This window comes from Cyrtonyx montezumae, unplaced genomic scaffold, assembly GCF_038088225.1.
Source record: "Cyrtonyx montezumae isolate F1298 unplaced genomic scaffold, pur_monq_1.0 scaffold_0, whole genome shotgun sequence".
NCBI lineage: Eukaryota > Metazoa > Chordata > Aves > Galliformes > Odontophoridae > Cyrtonyx > Cyrtonyx montezumae.
In genome coordinates this window covers 19,961,415-19,986,471 of record NW_027071824.1, presented here as the reverse complement: position 1 = coordinate 19,986,471, position 25,057 = coordinate 19,961,415, and the positions used below count along the sequence as shown (strand labels likewise).

Sequence of the window (25,057 nt, the reverse complement as noted above, 5' to 3'; positions counted from 1 at the left end):
TTTGAGTGAACAAATTCTTATTCTGAAAAGTCCTCTAAATTTGACATAATGAAAAAAGTGCTAATGCTGCTGCAATTACTTTAACAAAGTACATTTAAAAAAAATCCTGTTGAGTAAATATTAATCATCTGACAGTGAGGAGGATATTGCTCAAGGAAGTAATACAGAGACTGTGCTTGTGAGTGACAGCTCAAAGTGCTTGCACCTCAGCGTTCTTCATGCTACCTCTGTGCTACAACACACTGCTCCCAGCCTCATGCCCATAGGTGTCCTCTTCTTGCACTGTGGCTCTGGCAGCTAACTTCATTTTTAGATGCAAAATAAAGGGTAGAGTTATTTTCTTGACAAAGGAGACCACCACGAAGGCACGCGTGCTATGGCATTGGGCAGGAAGAAGCAGCTGCAGAAGGGCAATAGATTGGAATAACCCAGGACATTCTCTTGAAGTCGTGGGCTTACTTTCTCCTTTTCTGCACTGGATTTTAGCCAGTGCTTTTTCTATGATGTCAGTGGAGTCATACTCCTTTTCCACAGGTAGAACTCCACAGACAAGCAAGTATGTTACTTGGGAAGTCCCTCTACCCAAAACTGTCTGCAATTTCCCCAGTAATTAAAAACAAGAATTTCAGTTCCATATGATCTTCTTGCCTATTACTACTTCAGGTTACCATTTGCACAATTATTTATAGTCAGATCTAACTTTAAAACTAGGAATTGGAAAAATCCCTATAAAAACAGAATATAGAGTCCATATCCAAGTCATTAAAATACAAAAGGAATCAAGGCTTTCCTTGATTTTGGATAGTCCGTAAACGTCCTGAGATAGTACCTGAAAGAGAACATGCAAGAGAATTAAAGTGCATGCAAGCAATAAAACTGCAGTTTCAATACAGCTCAGCTGGGGTACCTTAAAATGCCTCCAATCTACCTTGCTTTCAACCTTTTTCTGTTACTCTGCAAAAGAACATTCCCAAGAAATTTACACTATTATTTAACTAAATGGCACTAAGGTTAAGGTTGTGGAAGACTTAAAGGAGAAACTTCAGGAATTCAGTGCACAGGAGCAAGCCTGCTCCAAAGTGCTGCAAAGGCTGCAAGGAACCCTCAGGAAAAGTCATGTTTACCAGGCTCAGTGACAAGATGCCTTAACGTGGAAGGAGCAGTGACATAAGGGGGGCTACTTAAATGACTGTCAGGCCCACTTAACAGGTCTTCCAGTGCTCTGCAGTACTTTCACCCAGTTGCAAACAGGCTAATACACTTCTTGTATATAGCATTAAATTTCAGTTTTATTTTGTATTCCAGCCCTGCCCCTCTGCCCCTCCCTGCCATTTTGCAAAGGGCATTCCATGAGCAAGCAGCAGCACACTGCAGGAAAAAGTTTGATACCTGTGATGGTGATAAGCACGGGGCCCAATGCAGCAAAGAGTGAAAAAGGCAAAGGTGAAGGCTGGCAGGGACCAGGTTGCGATGGCAAAACCAAACCATTCCACAATTTCTCCAAAGTAGTTTGCTCCAGAAACATATGTGAACAGACCCCCTGCAATGAAAGGCAGAACACGCAATTTTTATGTCATCTTATGCACATGGAAAGTTCCTTTCCTTAAGGTCAACAGCTGAATACTCTACCTTTCATTTTCAGAACTTGTATGAGAAACTTAAAATGACTTTCCTGAAGCCAGCAGAGGCAGGACAACCTACACTGAAGGATCTTGTACAAGAACCAGAGGTTTTTCTAACCTAAAGGTTCCCAGCACTTTCACAGCTGCTTATTTCTATTTGGAAATGGAAAGGCTTTAGAAAGCCATTATTAGATTTATATAAATGTCAGTTAGTGACACCTCCACTACCTCTGGGAAATGCAAAATCTGGATCTCAGTTTTGTATCTTAGCTAATCACAGCAAGAGGAAGGTAAGTGTTGGAGGTGAAAGATGGGGCAGAGGTGATGATGGTTGAGATACAAGCATCCAAAGCAAGCCAGCAGGAGTCAGAGCCAAAACCAGAATGTCCTGGATCCCCATCCATGTTTCTCTAAGGCACCAGGCATTTCCTGATTCATTACTCCGACCTACATCCAACATTTCTCACTAAGACAGAAACATACCTTGAGGAATCTTGTAAGTGACTTCCCCAGGTTTCCTCAGCTGGCGCAGCAGGAGATCACTGTGGATGTTGATTCCCATTCCCAGCAGAAATAAGAGGAGGCCTTTGAAAGAGAAATGGATTAGAAAGATAGCTCCATAGCCTGCCCCATTATCCCTGCGCAAGGGATACAAGAACATTTGGGAGATTTATCTTCAGCACAGGCAAATACGAGGCTTAATGTGTTGAGGGTGGATATATAGTCTAGTCAAAAGATGCACAGCTACTGAGAAGGTTACAGATTCAGAGAAGTATGGGTGAATGACGATAAGATAACCATGTATCTCTGTGTCAGCTATGAGATCACCTATCCTGAATAGCTTCAGTGTGGAGAGCAACTCTGCATGTAAAGATGACCACCCTGAGCAGACTGTTCTATCAAGCTGACCAGAACACTTTCAGTGTGAGAAAAAGCTGAATTTCTCACCTGGCCATAGTCATCAAACAACATAAAATCGTAGAATTTCTCCGGTTGGAAGGGACATTAAAGATCACTCAGTCCCAACCTGCTGCTGTGGGCAGGTATGCCTCCCACCAGCTCAGGCTGCCCAGGGCCCCATCCAACCCAGCCAGGAGCATCTCCAATGTTGAGGCACCCACAGTTTCTCTGGGCAGCAGCACCTGTGCCTCAGTGCCCTTTGAGTAAAAAGCTTCTTCTTAACATCTAACCTAAATCTCTCCCTTTTTAGTTTAAAGTCATTCCCCCTTGTCCTCTCACTATTAAATCATGTAAAAGTCAGCTTCTCTCATACTTATAAGTTCCCTCATTGCACTGGATGGCTGCGTTAACATCTCCCTGGAGCCTTCTCTTCTCCAGGGAGAACAAATACAGCTTCTTCAGCCAGTTTTTGCAGGAGACATACTCCAGCCCTCTGATCATTTTTGTGATAGTCCCTGAACATCAGGAGGGAGGTAAAAACGGTGTGTGCGTCAGAAATATGTGCATGTTCTAAAACTAGAGGGCATATCAAGATTCTAATTTCATGAAAGACATGGAGAAGATAGCTTTTCAGAAACTACCATAGAAAGAAATGTAGAAATGTGAAGAAGGAAAACCTCTGCACACAAATCTGTAGATACTGTGGTTGCTCCTCACAATTTCTGCTATCTTGCTCTGGTGTATCTGTATGTCCCATTCTCAGCCAGAGAACAGAGCTTTGTGGTACTGTATGCTACCAGCTGGAACAGCAGATGTGAGGGTAGTCAGTTGCTGCCAATTTCCTTCAACTGAAAGACTGACTACAGGAGGCCTGTGTGTTCCCTCTTGGGTCCTACAAGAGGGTACATTAATGATCTAGATCAATCATTCAAGAGAGGGCAGGAGGAGCCTGAGCAATAGCTAGATATTCACAGTCCCCAGGGATATCAGATAGCCAGGTATTGGGTGGGCCAGGTAGGTTTGGGAGAAGGAGGGGGCATCACAGAGAAGTGGATGCTGGAGAGAAAGTGCAGTAACAAGGTCCTGACAGCAGCTTTACAGAAAGGGAGTAGCCATAGGACCTAAGAAAGGCTGATTTGGGCTTGCAGAGGGACATGGTAGTCAGAAAGGTTAGCTTGATGATAAAGAGGGTCCTCTGCCTGTTACTGTAAGAGACGTTTGTCATCACACCTTCCTCCAGCTTCTTTGTCCGCAGCTGCTTGCTTCTTTCTAAGGCTTCTTTTCCAGCAGAGAATAACAAAGATAAGCAAGTAGCAAGGCAGGCTCTATACCATATCCACACTGCCAGCAGCCAGCCACAGCTACAGATATTGCTGCTGAGTAACTACTGAGCTATAAACAAGTTTCATTATTCTCATTTTACACCTGTAAGAGAAGCCCAGAGAACACAAACTTATCCAGCACGGCATCAGAACAAGGAAAGGACCCTACATCCCAAGGTCTGCTTAGTCCATCACAAGTGAGGCCATTTGGACGGGGCTGTGCACTTGAAGACAGAACAGCTGCTCACATGATGAAGGCTGCTGACAGTTTGTGGCCAGAGAGATTCATTGACTCTATTTAGCTGGAAAAGCTAGATTGAGGAACTCTGCAGGTGACATGCCCTACATTTCATGCCACATTAGACAGTGAGAAAACCACATCTGACAGTGATTGGGAAGGCAGGAATCGAGTAGAGGTGGTATGCGCTAAGAAGCAGAGCAAAAAAAATTGCACATAAAACATCAGCACACTGAGAAGCAGCAGAAAGTCATGAAAAAATTGTACAAGTTGTGGAAGAATACATTGTTTTAACTTCATATTTTAAGCACTGTATGTTTTTTTCCCCTCATCACACACCTATGTATATATATCTATTATGCAAATTAAGTAACAGTGCTCTTTGTATAGCAACAGCTCCCATAGCCACCGATGTCCAGGATTTTTAAGATGTGATGCTGTGATGTAAGACTGAACTTCTATCCACTGCTTGAAACCGAGCATGGAAAGCATCTTGGTTACTTTGTACTTGCTGTATGCAAAACATTTCTGACCTCCCTGTTTAAATACACATCTGGAAATGAAATTCAAAACCATCCTCTGTGCAGCACCAACTGTGTAATGCCACCTAGCTCCTCTTGCTCAGTTATTCTCCCTGGGCTTTTACAGGGTGAAATTCAGCTAGGCTATTAAGTTACAGAACATAAAGGAACATTATTAACATACAACCAACTTGTGCATGATCCACTCACGTGCCCTACACAGGAAAAAAGATCCCTTTGTCTCTAAAACCCCATTTATGCTGGGGTTTGGCCCTCTGTTATTCAGAATAGCTTCATCAAGCACACACCTCCCTGGCAGAAAGAGAAAGCCCCACAGTTCCCCCTTGCAAAGGGCCACAACTTGGTGGACATCTCTAGCTGAGCAAGGGCACATCCCTGCTCAGGCAGCATCAGAAAAACAAGGTTGGTGACTTGAGACTGTGCTCTAAAATACCCTACATCGTAAACCTTCAGTGATGGCTGCCTAGCAAGAATAAATGTCACTGCACATTCAGTCGTTTTATCTGGCCAGCAGGCAGGTTTTATGCTGATTTCCATCACAACTGAGCTGACTCACATGTTCAGTGAAGATTAGAATGTAATTCAAAGCACTGACAAATTGCTTGGTGATTAGATCTTGGAAATCCTGCAGCTGTAATTACCTGATGTAAATCGGATGTCGGTGCACCAATCGTTTGGGTATTCAGCACAGTAGATCAGGTAGTACCCCTGGAGGAAGCCATTATAGACACAGAATAATGTGCCAAAGAAAAGTAATTGCAGTGGGAAGGGTCTGCCTCTAGTGAAGAAGGGGTAAATAAATGTCCTAAGGCAAACAAGAAAACAAAATCAGCACATTTCATGATAACAGTGTATTTGCAATTTCTCTGCTGTAGGAAGAGAAACCTTAACAAAACACAAAATATAAAAAAGTCAGTAAACATGAAGAAATGGAAAAACAACCATAACAAAGCAAGACCAACAACAAATGGGAATCAAAAATTACAGCCTGTATCCACATTTTTCTGGCCCTTTGGGTTGGAAAACAGGAAGCTGGAAATCTCATCCAGAGTCACTGTGGCCTCAAGAATGTCTCTCTGCCTTCCTTTTCTCTTGCTGGTAACAGGAGAAACTTGAACCACAAACAGCACATTCATACTAAGACTTTGGCTGCACTTCACCACAGTGCTGCAGAGTGCTGAGCAGCGGGTGCTATGGAGGCTTACAGGCACACTGATGTTCACAGTAGCAAGGGGCAGTGCCAACTGCAACATACATTTCCCAAAATAGCCACAAGAGCTGTGGAGGAGCTTCCATATGGAGGAGATGTTCCTGACCCCACCACCAAGATTGATCCCTGAGGGTGTTATCCCTTGGAAGAGAGTGGAATTCAAGACAACCACTCTGGTTCTCCCATCATCTGTGGTATGGGGCCTGATGAAAAATCCTCTTTCTCAGCCTCTCCCGCATCACCCTCAGGAGTGCAAAATGGAGGAGTTATATTCATAGTTATGTATTTCCTTACCCAGCCAATTAAGTTCTGCATATGGTAAAATCTACACACTTTATTTCTTTATTTTGCCTTCCTGGGCTTTGGGTGGTGCTCATCATAGTAGTACATGAGTAGGTAATCCATAGTTTATGTTGCCAACGTTACTTTCAGTAAGCTGAAGCATAAAATATCATCACACCATAAATCTAGCTTAAATCTTATCAAGCACATCTAAAAGTGAGTAAGCTGAGTACAAGCAATAACATGTTAATGCTGCTGCTGTCCAGAGCAAGATATGCCAGATCTCCAGCAATTAAGAGAGGATTACTAAATATTAAGAGAGAATTACTAAATATTTCTAAACATGGTGTAACCTAAGAGGTTCAGAAAATAGTTTTCAAGCAGAGATATTACATTTGTCATAGCATGAAACTTGCTATAGCATAGGAGGGAATGCTCTTTGGAGTCCTATTACCAGCAATTGGTTCTGCCCTTCAGAACTGAGCTGCTGGAGGCCATCTTTAGTATCAGACCTACCTGCTGAAATAACACGAGCAAATTGGACCTGAGCAGCTATGAAAATCACAGAATCATAGAATGGCTTGGGTTGGAAGGAACCTTGAGGATCATACAGTCCCAACACCGTGCTATGAGCAAGGCTGCCACCCACCAGCTCAGGCTGCCCAGGGCCCCATCCAACCCGGCCTTGAGCACCTCCAGGGATGGGGCACCCACAGCTTCTCTGGGCAGCAGTGCCAGGGCCTCCCCACTCTTTGAGTAAAGAATTTCTTCCTAACATCTAACTTGAATTTCCCTTCTTCTAGTTTAAAGTCATTCCCCCTTGTTCTCTCACTAAGAAACACATAAAAAGTCAGTCTCCCTTCTACATATAAGCTCCCCTCAAATACTAGAAGGCCACCATCAGGTCATTCCAAAGCCTTCTCTCCAGGCTGACTAAGCCCAGCTCCTTTAGCCTGTCTTTGTAGGAGATATGCTCCAGCCCTCCAATCACCTTTGTGGCTTTCCCTCAGACCCACTCTGAGAGCTCCACATCCCTCCTGTACTGGGGATCCCAGGCTTGGACACAGTACTCCAGATGGGGACTCATGAGGGCCAAATTAAGGAGGACAGTCACATTTCTCTCCCTACTGGACATCCCTCTTTTGCAGCTCAGGAAAATATCATCCTTCTGGGATGTAAAACCATACTGCTGTCTCACATCCAGCTTCTTATCCATGAGGACCCCCAGGTTCTTCTCCGTAGGGCTGTTCTCAACAAGTTCTTCTAGTTTGTACATGTATCTAGGATTGCCTCAACCCAAATACAACACCTTGCACATGGCCTTGTTAAATCTCATCAGATGCTTGTGTACTCACTTTTCAAGTGTGTCCAGGTCCCTCTGGATGGTGTCTTTCCCTTCTATTATGTCATCTGCACCACTCAGCTTGGTGTCATCAGCAAACTTGCAGCAGGTACAGTCAATCCCACTGTCTGTCATTGATAAAGATGTTGAAAAGCACTAGTCCCAAGACAGACCCCTGAGGGACCCCACTCATGGCCAGCCTCCACCTGGACACAGAGCCATTAACAACAACCCTCAGGCTACAACCATCCAACTAATTATTTATCCACCTAACAGTACAGAATTCATAACCACGGAGACTTGCTCCAGGGAGATCCATGATTCTCTTTTTCATTTTTAATGAGAAGTCCAGTGATTATAACAGCAGTTTTCACACAGAAATCCCCACATAGTTCAGTCTAGTTTAGGACAGTTACTCAATTTTATAGGTAAATACTGATCTATAGTGCTGTCTGAGATATTAACAATGCCCAGCACTGCAGGAGAACTTAGAACTGTGTGCTTAAGGGATAGGCTACAGCGGATATTGTTGCTTTAAACCCAAGAAAGGTAATGGGTACAACCTAATAATAAGGAATCACTTACCCCCCCCACTTCCAACACTCCAAGAAGAGTGACCTCAAAGTAGAGAGGCTTCCAGCCCTTAAATGAGGTTAGGGAGGGGTGGACCTGGACTTACCCTCACACATGTGAATTGCTTCCACCTGTGCACCCAGAGCTCACTACATCCCTTCACCAGGTGCTCAATAACTGGTTCAGGCCATGACCTAATAGTTCCCATACAGTGGGGCACTCTCAAATGAAGACTTGGGGAAAGTAAGTTGTACAAAAGAGAAAAAAAAAACAACTATGGGGAAGTCCTAGCATCACTGAAATTCCACCTCATAGCACTTCTGAAATTCCAAGTCATGATTTCATTGAAAAATCCATCTTGTTAAGCAACTTTTCCAGGGAAATCCCAAGGCCACACTCAGTTCTCTGTATCTGAACAGACCCAGACGTTTCTGTTTTAACAATGCTTTTCAACTTGAACTGTGGGCATACAGACTATTCCTGGTAGGTTTTGATAAAGCAACTGAAATAAAATGAGGATGTGTGATAGGATTAAATAGCACATGGAAGAGTTTGCATCGCTGCTGAGATTATTTTGCCCTGTGCAAATCAAAAGAGGATTACAGGCCACTACTTTAGAGTAACTGATCAAAAATTGGCCTTTTGGATTTAGCCCTATGACAAATCTGACCTTTTTCTTCCAGTGCAATTTTGATGACTAATCCTTTTGTCCTTTATTATCTTTACCAGCCAAGTGTACTGCATCTGACTAAACCATTGCCAGCAGTTTGCTTTAAAAGGAATGAGTAATAAATTATTCATCTTCTTTTCTGTCACTTTGTATCCAGACTAGCAGGTTTCAAAGAGAAAATGATTTATCATTGCATCGGATTTCACCTTACATGGAGTATACCAGATCCCTAGAAAATTATGGAGACTCTTACCCAAACTGAGGGAAAACATAGGTTTCTTCTTCCTCACTTGAGAAGTGGAAATCTTTTCACAAATGTTAACATAATTCAGCAAGAATCAGCTCTCAGACCTCCTCCAACAGCCTTCTTACTAGACACATTTATCTGCTGCTATGTTTTCCTCTCCCCAGCCCAGGCACAGAAATTCAAGCAGCTCATGCTTTTCAGTCTTGAAATCTGAGGTATTTTCAGTACTCATGAGCTATTTTATACCCGGAGCAAATGGGTCAAGCCCCGAGTTACAGTGACCTCAAAGCCATTCTATCTTAACTGACAACTAACAGCATAGATATTTTTGCAATAGTCTGTCTCTTGATCACATTGCTGGGAGACTGCTGATGCCCTTGGCATACCTGACTGCTTAAGGGAAGTCTGAATTGTCTACAAAGACAGCGGTGTCCCACCCGGGCTCTCTCTGACGTCCTGAGCAAAGGCTTTCATTACCCTGGGGACTCCTGGATGTCAATAGATGTGTTACAGACATCTGCTGCTGAAGAGCCTGTGCTAAATTCTTCAAATCTTTCTCATCTTAAAACCTACCCTGTAAGTTATTTCTGGTTTCCGCTCTGAGCCAGATTTTAACTTCTACTGTTTTTGAGCAATGCAGCTCAAAAATCAGTGTAATGCAACACTGATTCTTATTGAATATTTACAAAAGACTGTTGAGTTTATTCTGTGCCCTGGTGTTGACTATATACACAATCTTGTACCTAATTTTCATGTGCCCAAATAATTTTTCTTTTTTTTTAGTTATCCCAAATTGGACTTCAACAAATATGACAGTTAAAATGCCCATTTCAAGCAGTAGGCAATCTTGCTATCAATTCAAAAGAACAGTAGAACAAAATAGTCCAAAATACTTCAAAAACTGAAACTGAAGTAACCCTCTCTCACTGTGCTGTCTGCAGGTGCCCTGGTATTGCAAACTGGGGCAGAGCCTCTTCTCTTCTCATACATCCCACTCTGAGATGCTTTGCCCTTCCTATTCATTTGCATGGATTTTGAACTAGTCCCAAATAGGTCAACAAGACAGGAACATTTAAATTACAAAAGTATAGTGATTATTAGGAGTCACTTGTACAGGATGAGGTGGGTTGTGTCCCTTTTGCCAAGGAGGTGCCCACAGTGAGAGAAGTTCTATCACAGCCTCAGGAACAAAAGCTGCACTGTGATACACTAAAAGTGCTGGCACACAGGAATGCCTAACGGGCTGCTGAGCCTGCCAACATCTGCTGTACCTTCAGGACAGACAGAAAATCTCCTGACTGCAACTCTGTGGCTGCAAATCATCTCCTGATGTTGGGAAGGCCGTAAGTGCAGGAGAAGAGGTCTGGCTGCATAGCCTTCAGAATCCACCTGTGCAGAGCTGCATAGAGGCTGCATGTGCCCCTGGGTGACCATCAGCTGTGAGGCACCCCATCCTCCTCGCCCTTCATGCATTGCTGAAACCATCACAGACACTTGCTGGTCCAAGGCCCCATTGTGCACTGACTGCAATGGGAGAAGTGCCTTTTTCTTTTAGTCATGCAGATTAACGGATTAGACATGACTAACACAAAGTTGGAATTGGGTTTTCTTTCAAAACCACATGCAGAACATCCTACTTCCAGGTCACTCCAAAGATCTCTGGACAAATTTTTAGTCACTTACAGGTTAATGAATAAGAAAGATATACACAAGCTTGCAGTCCAGCTGTATAAGACAATGGTGAACCCATCATGTCAGGTTCATTTATGAGTGCTCTGTCAAAAAAAAAACTTCACTCAGTCTGTAATCACTGAGCTACTTGTGGCCCACTTAGAAAATTCTTGAAGCCTGTTCACAAGGACACACTTTTTTTGCAGTCTTTTAGGAATAGATTCAGGACTGAATGAAAGCTTCTCGTAGGAGCACTCACCTTTCCTGGAGAAGGGATGCAGGCACAAATCTGATAGAGGGATGGGAGGAGGACTGAGAAAACCCTGAGACAGACAGCACCACATCTGGGTTTTGGGAGTCCTTGAGAAAAAGGGTGATAAAGAGTGGGATGTCTGGGCAGCACTGACTGAGTGAAAGACAGCAGAAAGGGGAAAGGATTCAGAGTGGCAAAATAATGAGAGACCTGGAAGAGACTCCCATACTGCACCATTGCTGCTGAATTAAGAGCAGAGATTAAAGTTAGCAGACATTGGAGATAAAAAATAACACTGAATATGAGAAAATAATCTGTTCAGGGCTGAATACCTGTGTGCAAGTGTTCTCATGATACTGAAAGGAAGCAAGTTCAAATGTAATTAATAAACGTTCTTAACACAGTACACAAACAACACTGAAGTAAAGAGCTGAGCAAGACTGGAAGAAGAAGGGGGATAGCCACAGGTTACAAATAATGGCAAGGCATTTAATTAAGATAAGAAAAGGCCTAGGGCTTTGGAATGAATATTCATTCTCATATTTCAGGGGATAAATCACATTCCAATTTGGAGAGGCAGAAGGCAGCATCTCCCCTGGATGACTGACCACCATTTACTGCACTTTCTTTTGAAAGATGTCAGCCAAGGCAGGGCACTGACTGTGGTGGACCTCTACTCTAATCCAGCACTGTCACTCCAGGACTTCACTGTGGCTCATACCTCATCTAAGAACAATGCATGCAAACTGAGAAAGTTAAAAATGATGGAGTTAACTCCCCAGAATAGAGAAGTGCTTAACACCAGCAAAGCTACGAGCAGAGCTCCAGAGTGAAACTATCCCAGGAAGGCTGGCACCATGGATGGCAGTTAAAGGGGATCAGAAACAGAGCTCAGCTTCTCAGCCATTGCAGCTTAATACAGAGTTCAGTTTGAATCCTTGGTGCTGGATCAGAAAAACTCAGCTGCTTACAATTGCATGTGAATAAAGTGGGATTATAGTAAGAAATCTATGATAATTTGCAAAAGCATGTGTGTCTGATGTGAGAGGCTAAAAAGAAAATGCTGCTCTACATTACTATCAATTATTGCTGAAAGAAAAAAAGATGCATTTGGCTGCAGAAAAATCTAAGGAATGAGCAACATATTGCTGAATTCCAACACTACAAACACCTTAAGTCAGTTGTTCTTGCAATCTAGAACTAACGAGAAGCACACAGTTGTTACAAATTTATGGTATGCTATATGGTTAGCATAGTAAGAAGGATGTATGCAGCATAGGAATGAAAGTGACTCCTTTCCACATAGTTACATGCAGGAATTATTAGATGTGCTATACTTAATAAAATACATATTGTTGAAAAAAAAAGAAAGGAAAAGAACAGGATCTAGTAATGGGCATTTTTTTTTTTTGTTATTGGTGAGGACAGACTGTGTAGGCTTGACTCCAAAGAACAAATTCTTGCTCCAAAGAACAAATTCATTACAACAGCAACCAGGTTTCAAAAGCACTTCGACAGTCTATGTACAAATAATTTCCTTGCTCTTCCTGTCTTCCAGTTGGACTTAAATGAATGTCCAAGCTATCACTGGAAAAATCTGGTATCTCCCAGTGAATAACAGCATCCAGTTAGAACCAGCAAAGGAGATTTCTTCCTTTTGAAAAGGCAGTGAATTGTGAAAAATATTGAATCATTGCTGTCTTTCCTACTGGCTTTAGCAGGTACAGCAGCAAGCCCAAGACTTCAATTGCTATGCATTTTCTAAAGAGAAGCAAAGAACAAAGTTCTTGGGCTTGGTGCATTAGCAGATTGCACCAGCAGTTCACCAGCAGTTCATCAGCAAGCTACAGTCAGTATATAGTTACAGTAATATATTTGTTTCTCAAAGGTTTCCATTTTGGAGAACAAAATATTGTGTTCAAAATATTTTGCCCTTTAATAACTAAAGGAGATAAGGTGAAGCTAGTAAAGCAAAGGAACTATTGCTTGTGTAAAGATCACTCCTGGAATCAAGACTGTCCCATATGGACACACGGTTTGATCACAGAGACTACACAGCAAAGTACCAGAGTCCACATATGACATGATGAACATTTGTCTAAAATGCCAAATCCTTTTATTTATAACAGCCTCCTTGTCTGGGAAAAATAAAAATAAAAATAAAGAGTCTGTATTTAATATGTTTGTGGCTGTCACAATCCTGGGGGATGCTAAGCCCACCAAGAATGAGGAAGAGTTAACAACAATCCTGAAATACTGGTTTCATGTCCTTAAGAATCAGTTTGGTTCAGTGAAGACAATGGCAAGTCATGACTTTTGGGTAAGTCTGAGTAAATGTAAAAGGTGAGCTGGAGAACTGGCTGGATGGAGGAGGGAGTGCTGGTAGGTAGCAAGTTGGGTATGATCTGAGAGCATCAGGATGTGCTAAAAAAGCAAATGTTAAAATGTTATGTGGAAACTGAAGTGATAATGGAAGCACTCGAAGAAGTTCCTCTTTGCGTGGTGCTAGTGGCAACTTACATTGCGTGCAGCTGAGCCCTGCACTTCATAGAAGACAGGGGCAAAGGCCAGAGAAAAGAGCTATTGTCTAGGAAGTATGACCTATGCAGAAAGACCAAAGGCCTCAAGGTTGTTTAACCTAACTAATAAAAAACCCATGGAAGACATTATAGCAATGTACAATTGTATAAAGCTTTACTGCAAAGAAGAAAATAGTAGCTGGAGGGTTTGAGGAACTTCCATCACTGTTTTTAAGGATGGGCCACACAAACAGCCATCTGGAACAATCCTTAGACTGATTCCTTATTCTCTGTAATTTATTCTGCTATTGCTATTCTAGGTTGTCCCAGGCTCAATCGTTACGGGGCACTGGAGCTCATGCAGGCCTCTCTTGTGCTAATGTCATCCTTACAGGTCGAAGCACTGAGAAGAAAATTCAAGGAACTGAGAATGGGAACATGGAGCCATCTTGGTGAAAGGGAGACACTGACAAGGAGATGGGAAGTAGTGATGAGATCTGGAATTAGCTGAGCTAAAGAAACACAGTGCAAGCAAAACCTTTTGCCTAGGCTGCAGGCTGAACTCAATGCCCGGCAAGCTATCTCAGCTGAAACCTTAACTAATCTTGGTCCAGATTTAAAATTGTGGGAGTGGTGGAGGACAGGACTAGGGTCAACATGACAAGATGTTGTGGTTGAACTAAACCACAATATTTCATGCTTGTCTCTACTAATTGGTAGTATCTAAAAGACAGCACTACTTAAAGATTATGAGAATGTCTGTTTTATCTAAGCAATGGTGTGTCAAAGGCTTAGCCAGCCAAACCATATATTTCAGCAAGGTATCTCCCTCTTCTCCAGAAATAACCACTTGATATTTATGAAGATAAATCACTTTGTTGCTATTGCTTAACTATGGTTATCTGCCAAAAGCACGAAACATGTGCCAGAGTAACTTGACCACACTATTCTGTGCACTTAAAAAAGCTCACTGCTCCACTGGAGCAGAGTTCAAAGAGTTCACAGAGGCTCAGAGTATGAGCAGAACAAAAGGACACATCTGCATGAAAAATGGTACAAAATCCAAGGATGCACAAAACTGTGCTCTTATGACAGAAAACTTAAATATTTACCACAAGGAGTCCACATGGGGCTGAGAAACAACCCAAGAAAGTAGACATTTAGAAAGCCAACCATCTCCAAAGCTACACATTGGTCAGACAGTCTTCTATGAACACACACTAGACTTCCTACTTCTTCAGTAAGCTCTTGGAGAGTTGCAAGATACATTGATAGTAGTCTTCAGGATTCTCTTAATGATTTTTTTTCCTGCTCTAATAATTCCCTCTTTGTTCTCTTTTGTGCCTAAACTCTTGATCTTTCTCCATTTTGCTCTTCAAGCCTGACTTTCTCCTTTCTTTGTCCTTTAGATTCTTGCTTCCTTTATCGTTTCTCAGATGTTTTTTTGTTCATTTAGTTAGCATTTTTCTCTCTTGTTACCCAACAACTGCACTCTGCCTCTCTTTTGTTGCAGTTCATGTTTGTCCCTCTTCCTTTGCAGTTATGGCTGAGTATCTTTAGCAACAGAATGGTTTCTCCTGAGCATCCAAACAGGTTTTTGTCCCCTCTACAGCAGATTTTCCAGATCCTATTGTAGGAAATGACTCCACAGTGATCATGTAGTTTACCTTGACTTGTACATGAAAATACACTGTACTATATTAGAGGGCTGCTCTGAAAGTAATGCCACCTATTTTATTATTTTGGCTCAGAGTGTCAGAGGCAGATGTTGATAGTATGACAATAGAGGTTGAACCTTCCCCCCAATATTCCATTACATTTTGTTGCCATGTGACAGGTGGCAGCAGAGGCACTCTGATAGGATGGCATCTGAAATGGAAGTGCATATGAAGCAAAGGTGTGTCAGTGAATTCCTCCACAGAGAAAAAACTCACTGACACTTGCCGAATGTTTCTGGAGACCAAACAGTGGCAGTGAGCACAATGAGGCAGTGGGTAATGCATTTCAGGTGTGGTGACAATGACATGAAAGACAAGCTATGTTCCAGACAGTCATGCAGACTTTCACTGTATGCACGTCCTTGTTCATCTCTGGTAGCTACTGATGGTGACTGTGTTTAAAAATACTCTTTTATAGCTGAGAATTTACCCCATCAAATAGTTTAATTATGCTCTTTTGTGTATCTGTTGTAGTTTTATTTAGAAATAAATAGGAGGTGTTACTACATATTTAACTCTGAATTTTGTTGGCTTTGCGCAGCCTCCATAGAGTCACCACAAACCTTGCATAACCAGGACATATAACAGCACTGATCTATGCAACTGCTGCAGTAGAAACTACCAGGTAGTTTCAGTAGGAACACTAGGCTCCTGTGGTCATCAGGGGAGGTGAGGACCTCCTAGTTTCCTCTCCCCCTGTCCTAAACGCCCGTGCAATTGGTTTGTGTGGTACCTGGTGGAAGAGGCTTTCCAGTTCCCATCTTTCGCAGGAGAGCCTATTCACTTTGGAGAGCTATGAGCATGTGTTTGGAGGCAGCAAGCTTTCTGCTCCCATGGAGAGCAGGCCCCCACCTCATGCGTGGCTCAGCCACTCAGCCACTGAGCAAGTGTCTGGCACAGGAGATCACAGAGCAGGACAGATTCTTGGAGGCTATGAGAGACTGAGGTATAGACCTATGGATGTGAGTACATAGGGTGACAGACAGCTTACACCTGGGAGTCTCACCCCTGAATGAGGAATGTTGGCACATTTGGGTTTTTTATTCATCTACATTAAGAAATTTGAGATGGTGAGCTATGTGTTGCTGTAAAAAACAAAACAAAACAAAACAAACAACAAAAACAAGTAGTGAGAAAAGTGAGGTCATAAACTATTACAGTTCTTCTCTAGCTCTGTTTTACAGATGCTTCTGTCAAAAAAAAAAAATTAAGGCCCTACCTTTGCTGAGAGTGTTTCTATCTTTCACTGTGCAGCAGAATAACAGTAGAAAGATTTCTGACCATTTCACCACAGCCCACAGTGTTCAAAAGTGCAGCACTGGGTCATCTTCTTCCTTTTTTCTTACTGTACAAGGGAATGTTCTGAGAAACTGAACGACTCAGAATTAAACCTCAGCAGCAGTTTAGGCTTGTCACATGTTAAAAAATTCTGCATAACCAGAAACACTATATACACTTTTTTTCCAAGTTTGGAGCCTAGTGCCTCCTTGAAAAATAAGATTTCAAGCTTCTTCTCTGCACACATTCAAAAACACAATTAGTTGAACAATAACAACATTTCAAATAATATTTCATCTTTGACAGCTTTGCAAAGTCAGCTTAGTTAAAACAAATGTCTTGGGATAGCCTGATTAAAAACATGAAACTTCATTCCACTTTTCAGAGCAAGCTCTGTCCTCAGCTGAGTCTCTACATCAAACTGTTTTAAAAACAGTGAGGATTATCTTGATTTTTGAAGGAAAACAAATTCAGAGGCCCGAATATATCATTATCATGATAAAGCAGGAAAGAACTTAAAGTCTTGGAGCCCACACTGTATTTGAAGAGCTGCTAGTATAAAAATATTAGAGTAATCATTTTTACCAATAGACTGTAGAAGCTGAAAATGGAAAACATGAACAACAAACATGAAACTCACAAAAAATTGTGGAAGTTTTTATGTCCTGAAGTCTCACATTTGCACAGACTTGCATCCTGGATCTTGAGGATTACTGAGTATGCTCAGTTTAATTGATTTTCAATACCTCTCTTTATGTAATTGGCAGTATCCTGCCATTATAAACCAGAATCTCGGATATATCCTTCAATCAGCATTTTAATCTGATCAGTTTCTACAGCTGTTACACAGGAAGTCATTTTACTTCCAAAATGATAAGAAATGTTAAAGATCATCATTTCTAAATTTTTAGGTTTGTATTTTGAAAAACACTGTTTGAAGTGTCTTCCATTTGGTAAGGTAGTAATCCAAACTGCTTCTGAAACTGTGTGACCTCGTATAATTCATGGCAGCACAGACACAATGAGGAACAGAATCTGTGATGACCAGGTCATGTCCTGAGTTTGCACTCTCATTAAAATGATCAAAAGACTTAATATCCTATTATATCCTGTAATCAAAAGAGCTACCATGGGGTATCTCTCATTCACAGTCATCTTTGCTTCCTTCTAAAATAAATATTACGTGAAAAGATTTCTTGGCACAGAAAAGAGCTGTGTGAAGCACTCATTACAAAGGAAGTATTAGTGTTAGTGTCCTTTAATTCCCAGATTTACCCAGATACTGCTTTCTCACATCTTTTCTTCCCTTCCATGTCCCTTAGCATCACATCCACACATTTTTTAAATAACTTCGGGACAGAGACTCCACCACTGACCTGGGCAGCCCATTCCAATGCCACTCCTTGGGTGAAGAAATTTTTCCTAATGTCTAAACTTCCTCTGATACAACTTGAGTTTACTGTCTTGAGTCCTATCATTTGTCATTTGAGAAAAGAGACAAGCACCCTCTTCCATGCACCTCCTTTGTAGAGAGTTGTATAGCTGTACAGAGTGATGAGGTCTCCCTTCGTCCTTCTCTCCAGAACAAACAGCTCCAGTTCCCTCAGCTGCTTCTCGTAACTCTCATTTTCTGGTCCCTTCACCAGCTTTGTTGCTCTTTTCTGCATAGTCTAGAGGCAATTCAATATCCTTGTAGTGACGGGCCCAAAACTGAGCACAATATTTGCTGCATGGTCTCACCAGTGTCAAGTACAGAGAGACAGTCACTGCCATGGCACTGCCAGCCACACTGCTTTAGTGTGCATCTCTCCTAGGAGACCATACACTTACGAACAGGTCTGCTTTGCATAGCCTGACTAGCTTATTCAGGTGTGATATGAAGACCCAGCTTAAAGGAGCATGGCTTTCTAGAAAGGCAGTCCAACCCATCTTCACCAGTACATCGAAGTGATACAAGTTGTCAATGTGCTCTGGCATCTGCTTCTGCCAGGGAAGTAATCTGCTCCTTACCATCTCAGATACACAAACCCACTTCCTCTAGAAGACAACGAAACTCTTGGCAGGTCATTTATACAGTGACATTTTCCAAAGACTTTTCCCAGGAGGCAGCATAGAAAGTATTAAATTAAGCTGGTGATGTTTGCTATAAACAAAACAGTACTACACCTCGCAAATTCTGACTGTGTGTGACAACTGAAACACTCAGCTTACACATTTAAATCAATGTCCATTCCATGGGAGTCCAACCTTTTGGTTTGCCTGGGTTACACTGAGTGAATAGGAATTGTATTGGGCAGTATATACATAAGTTGCTCTGAAAGTTATGCCTCCTATTTATTTCCACGGAAATTACAAAATACATACACAAAGAACACAATAACACTATTTAATAGAGCAAATTCTCAGCTACAGAACATTGTTTTTCAACATAGTCACTACCATTAGCCATGCATTTTTGCCAGCAATAAACAAGAGCCTGCATGCTGCACAGGCTGCAGTGAGCTTTCAAGGTGTTTGCAGAGATTTTTAATGAAGTTTTACTCTTCCTGCCCTTCATCCTTGACAATAATTGTTCAAAACGTGCATAATGCCAAAAACCAATGACATTAATAAGATGTGACTGTGAAGCGATAACTTTAATTTTGAAGGAAACACCAAGAATATGTTACATTACAGGCTGTCCAACAAGAGCAATGTCTGAAATGTATATATGTTTATAATTATAACGCTATAAGGTTATTTCATAGAATTTTGTTATTACTTGATTTCACCAAAACTGTGAAACAACCTAAGTATGTAGGCTTTTCAGTGCACAGAGGGGCTTGAGAAAAATTCTCATTTTGTCTAATTATATTGACTGGCTCATTAAAAAAGCACTACCTTCCCTCATAAAGTCTGACTCGTTAATGGTAAGAAATCTGAAATGCTAGATTTGTGAACCTTGAAACAGTAAAGTCCTCAACAAATGTCTTGCTACATGTATGGAATGAATCTTAGCTCTATTCCCCTGCTTTTTATTTATGACATAAAAGAGCATCCCTAATAAGGGATACCACTGACATGTCATGATCAAAATTTCCTTGTTTGGCAAAAGCGATGTTATTTTAAAGTAAAAACATTTACTGAAATGCCTGCATATAATTTAGTCTTTTTTTTTTTCCCTGCCTTAGTTTAGCCATTTACAATTCTTTTCTTCTCATTTCAACAGCAGGAATCTGGTAATGGACCAAAAAAAGGAAAAGCTTCTCCAGTCTGCTCTGCGTGTACCACACTTCCCCTCCAGAGGACACAGCAGACCCTAGGTATATGGAGCTTAGGACAGTGGGCTGACTGCAAAACAACAAACATAACCTGGAATGTTAAATTGTAATAGAGTGCAGCACACAGGAGCACAAAATCTTCTTGAACAACCAGGTATGGTAATTATGGCCTTATAGCACAACAGGAGTGGTGTAACAGGGAATAAAGGGCAAGAGAGCAGCACACAGCAGTATCTATCTGGGAAGAAAACTTAAGCTATAAATACAGAACCATAATGGTTTGTAAAGCTGTGTGGTAATGACAAAACAGCACAGAACAATTGGCATCACATAGAAATACACTGACTAAGGGGTGTGCTGTCTTGAAAAGATGTGAAGAAGGATAAAAGTCTAAGTTACCTCTGCCTATTTTCTTCCATTCCAAGGGATAAAAGGAAAATTTATCTTGGCAGTCTTCAGGCTGGGCAACAGCTGCAGGTGTCTGTAACGTTAAGCCACTTTCCAGTGGAAAAAGAACATATAAACGAGCCTATTTGTACTAACAGCAAGGAAGGCAATCAGCTTGTTCTCTGTTATGAGGGACTAACTAGGAGAGTATTCAGTAATGCTAGAGGAGACTGCAATGGAGCAAACTCAATACCAGCAGTAGATGTGTGATCACTTCATATTTCTGTGGCAAAGCATAAAAAAAGGCATTTTGGTTTTTATTCAGGAACTTGACTAAAAACAGCAGTGAATCTAGTATTTTCACTCATGAGAAGAAATAGCATATAGTTGGCGATACTGAAACTCACTGGGATGACTTGCAAAAAGTTCAACTCATGGACTAGGCAGCATGAAAATAGTAGAGTTGTCGGTCACACTCTTCAAGGGACAGCACTATCGGATCTAGAGTTAAAGGTAAGTTCAAACAATAGGAGAGGGGATACAAATGTATTCCTGTGAGGCTGGCAAAGGCCAAAAGGTATGTGGCTACACTTTATTGGTCCATTGCAATGCATGGATTTGAAGAAAAGTAGAGGATTGGATTTGTTATTCAAGAGGAATGGTAGAAGTTTTGCAAGGTCATCACTGAAATATCTTTGATAATTAATGATGGTAACTTTCTAAGAACAAATGATAAAATAACTAAATTCCATAGGGAAAAAAATTAATGCCTGGGTTGAAGATGGTGGTTGTTCTGTGGTCTGATTATATTTTTTTGCTGGGACATCCTCATTTAGAAATATATAGTTCAACATAATCTAAACTATTCACTTGGTGTTTCAAAGAAAACATAATAATAACAATTATTATTATTAAAAAATTAAAATATTAAATAATTTTTTTTAAAAAAAACCTCAAACCAGTACAAAATACTTTCCCTGATTTTTTTTTTAAAGATGATCTTGATTTGTAGAAAACCTAATACAGGCACACCAAATCAGTCAACTGCAACCAAAGTGGGTAGGGATCCAGCTGCCTCTGAAAGAGCAGACCTCTTACTGCCTTTTAGTGCACTTCAAAATGCACATTTATTTGTTTCCTATACTCATAGAGTAAAAGATTCTGTTTGTAGCTCAAAGAGACAAGACTTTCCCCCTGCCACTGTGGAAGGTGACATCTCTACTCATCCCCTTCTGACTTTCTCATTTTTCATCCAATTCTGGTTCTAAGAGAAAGGCAGCATTAAGGTCTATATGGAATTGATTATTGTGATGCCATCCTCTCATCCCCTTATTTTCTGTTTCCCCCACTTGCTTCTTCAAGTGGAGCTGCAAAATGGAAACACAGCAAACAGGTTTCCTCCTGCCACCTGAAGGCTTCAGTCTGTCTTCCTACACAGCCCCTCTACAAACTATGTTCCAAACCGAAATTCTTTATAAGTCATTTATGGCAGGAACAATTCCTGTACACTCATCGTTTCGTGCTTGCGGCTGCTTTCCCCGGAGACCGCTAGAGATGATGGACTTGGCATTTATTGCTCTTCTCACTTTCTTCCTCCTTTTCTCAGCCTTCCCATACGAAAGTGAAGCTGTGAGCTTACCTAAACCAGATGTGATAACGTTCCAATTTTTACGGGATGTTTGCTTTAGCACCATGGGGCCATTTGGATTTGATTAAATCCCCACCACGCTGCGGTAATCAAGCGCGCGTCGGGAGAGCCGAGGAGCTGGCTAACCAAGGCCAGCAGGGCAAGAGGAGGGGAGGGATGTGGGATTCCCCTGGCAGCCGCCTCCGGCTCTCCCCGAAGCCGCACGGAGCGCACCTTCTCTCGCCTGCCACGAAGAGGGAGGCTGCTGCCTAGCGGCGGCCGAGGGAACGGGGAGGGCTGGCGGAGCTCAGTCCGGTTTAGGTACGATCCCTCCGATCAAATGAAAAACGTTGCGGCCACGCGACACCACGTGCAAAAGCAGGGCACCCTCGTTATGCCGGCTTCAGCCTGCTCCTGAATTTGTGAAAGGGTAATTTTATCCCGACGAACGGCGGGCTTGACGAAGTACCGCGCGTCTGCACCGCTCCGAGTCAGATGGGGTAACGTCCGCTCCGCTGCAGCTGGCACGAGGCCGCCAGGAAAACAAATCCTTCGCAAACACTGCATCATGTGCGGCAGCTAACTCATCGGGAACGCGGTACGCGCTCCTGTACTATCTGGATCGCACAAGTGCAGATGGAGGAGCTGACAGCTCAGCAAGAAGCTGACTGAAAGAAGATCCGATTACTGAGTAAATGATATCATGGTCAGAAAATACTATAGGATACTACGGGGCACTTTAGAGCAACAAACAGTGAACATCACTGGGAGGAAATGAAGGACAGTCCAATTCAAGCACATTTTAAACGCGTCAAATGACAGCATTAGAATTTACAAGACTTCACCAGAGGATTCTCTGTAGAGTAAATGAGGGATTTTCTGTCTTCTGGAGCTTTCAGAACAAGGCTGGGAGGTACTCTGAAGTATCTGCTTCAGTCAGACCTGAGCTCCTGAGGCAGCACAGCTGGGCTGATGGGCAGGAAGGCAGAACAGACACTGCAGTGGCCCTTAAAAATCTCTGCTTCTGTAATAGCCTGTAGCATTCTGTGATATACCTTCAGAGCAAAGCTCTGAAACTCCCCTTTCACAAGCACTTTAGGTGTGAGAGATCTGACAAAATTAGGAACAATAAGAGCCTCCTTGCAGAGACTAAGATGTTGCCAAAATATGTAATGACATTTGAATATTTTTTTCCCTGTACAAAAAGGAGTGTTTTCATACAGGTAATGCTGATATGCAGGCAGAAACACAGACATCAGTAGGAAGAGTAGGAATAGCTCAATGGGACACATTTATAACTGAAAGCAGAACATCATTATTCACGTAATGGCTTTAAAGTCAAAAGAACTACAGTAGGGTACCTCCATTGAGCAACTGTAACCTTAACATTGACCAACTGTATATTATACTACAACCACGAAAGAATTCAAAACTGTTGTTCACTTATTTCTAGTAAAGATGATTAATTGAAAAAATATGAAGATAAATTGTGGCTGCTGTATCAAGGTGCTGAACCTCTTCCCAGTGAAGTGCCCTAAGCTACAAAAACTCCCGGATTTCTCTTTTTCTTGCTCTTCTACATAACAATGCAGCACTAACACAACGCAATACTTCAAATATTAATTGATTTGAAAGAATCTCGGAATGGTTTGCATGAGAAGAAGCCGCACGCTGTAAGAACAACACCAGAGTGACATGCAATATTAGAAACAAAACAGGTCGTTGTATGGGCTTGGTTAAATGAGCTTTTACTTTTACAAGGGAATAAGTATCCTCTGGCCACAGGTGAGAAGAGTCCCTAAATTATCTGCGAAAGAAAGCAAAGGAAAACATGAGGCTTCTGCTTGGTAAGAACAATGGCAAGAAGACCCTGACTCAAACACAGGCACATACTGTAGGTCAGCCCGCCTTTTCACACGTCTGGTGGTGCTCATTCACCTCTGTTTTGGAAACAACCAGAAACCCACGAGAACGGCGGAGTGCATTAAATGTACAACACATCTGTTTCTGGGAGCACGGGTTTAGTACAGCAACAGAAAGACAACGGCGGTGATGGTCAATATGCCTGCCGAATATCTTAGCACTTGAAACCATTTTTTCCCCCTGGTTTAAACGCATTTCCTACAGCCAATATTTATTTATTTCTGCACTCTGTCTACCTGTAGAGATACCGCAGCCAGACTTTCACCACTGCGATTGCGGGCGGGTTGCAATAAATCATTGATGAGCCATAAACGATTTGCATATGTTTTAATTCTAGGATAGCGAAGGGGGAAAAACATAAAACATAAATAGGAATTCGGATTAAAAAACTAAAAGAAAAAACGACAGCCCGCAGAGAGAAAGTTTTGCTGCGGAAGCTGCATAGCCCTACAGCGCTGTAGTAGAGAGGGACCCGGGGCCGTTTGTGAGAGGTCCGTTTTATTCCTGAGCGGTAAAGGACTGCGGTGCCTCATGAGCTCCACAGCCAACGAAAGAGCGAGCGCAGGTAAAGCAAGCGGAGCTCCGTGCCGCAGAAGGGCCCTTCGCCGCTCTGCGCTGCACGCGTTTCGGAACCGGGCCCGGCAGAACCCGACGGCAGCCGCGGGGCTGCTCCGCTCTGCCCGGCCTGAACGCTACCTGCCAGCGGCGGGACGGTCACGGCTTCGCTCTTTGATTACAGGAGCAAAGCTTTGCGCCATCCACCGACACATCGCACGACGGAATTTCTCGTGTGTGTATACACCGAATCACGCAGGCCGGGTGAAACCCCCGCTGCGGTGGCGGAGCGTGGTGCCGGCTGTGGCAGCGCAGATCTCCACGCGCGGGGTCTCCCGAGCACCGCCTGCCCGCGGGGCCGTCCCCACGCGCGTCCCGCCCGCACCGAGCGCTCCGCGCGCTCCTTTGCGTAACGTTTGCTTTCGTTTCGTCCCGAACTTGGCTTCGGCTTAGCGAAACCGCTCTCTCTTCGCCGCAACGCGCGGAGAGCATCTCCTCCCCGCCGAGCAGCGGCTCCTTCCCGCCCCCCCCCCACTCCCCCCTCAGCACCGCCTGCCCTCCGCCCTCACGGACGGCGGCTGCCCCGTGCCCACGGGCAGGTGCTCGCGGCCTCCCGCGGGTTGCCCGGCGGTACCTGTAGAAGTAGTGCCAGCAGAAGAGGCAGCAGAGCAGGCGGCAGCCCAGCGGCTCGAGGCGGGGCGGGCTGCGCAGCGCCAGCAGCAGCGCGGGCACCAGGAAGGAGGGCAGCTCCTGCACGAACCAGGCGCAGCGCGCCGGCAGCCGGCCCCGCGGCCGGCACAGCCGCTCCTCGTGCTTGCCGTAGCGGGACGGCACCCGCAGGTAGAGCGAGAGCTGCAGCAGCGCCAGGGCGCCCAGCAGCGAGCTGAGCGCCAGCACCAGGCTGGGGAAGCACTGCAT

At 43.0% G+C, this 25,057-nt stretch overlaps 1 protein-coding gene across 1 annotated transcript; it reads right to left on the bottom strand.

Moving 5' to 3' along the window:
• SRD5A2 (steroid 5 alpha-reductase 2) lies at positions 1 to 25,057 on the bottom strand. The gene is made up of 5 exons (XM_065736332.1): positions 24,774 to 25,057; positions 5,266 to 5,429; positions 2,106 to 2,207; positions 1,390 to 1,540; positions 1 to 829 (listed from the first exon to the last, which is right to left on the bottom strand). Exons 1-5 carry the CDS (start codon positions 25,055 to 25,057, stop codon positions 763 to 765), a joined length of 768 nt encoding a protein of 255 aa, XP_065592404.1. The 3' UTR covers positions 1 to 762.

Excerpts from the sequence above, each read along its gene's own strand:
- SRD5A2 (XM_065736332.1), bottom strand. The coding sequence starts at position 25,057 with ATGCAGTGCTTCCCCAGCCTGGTGCTGGCGCTCAGCTCGCTGCTGGGC. Across the intron at positions 5,430-24,773 it reads TGCTGGCACTACTTCTACAG|GACATTTATTTACCCCTTCT; the intron begins GTACCGCCGGGC and ends TGTTTGCCTTAG. Across the intron at positions 2,208-5,265 it reads CGACATCCGATTTACATCAG|GCCTCCTCTTATTTCTGCTG; the intron begins GTAATTACAGCT and ends TCTCTTTCAAAG.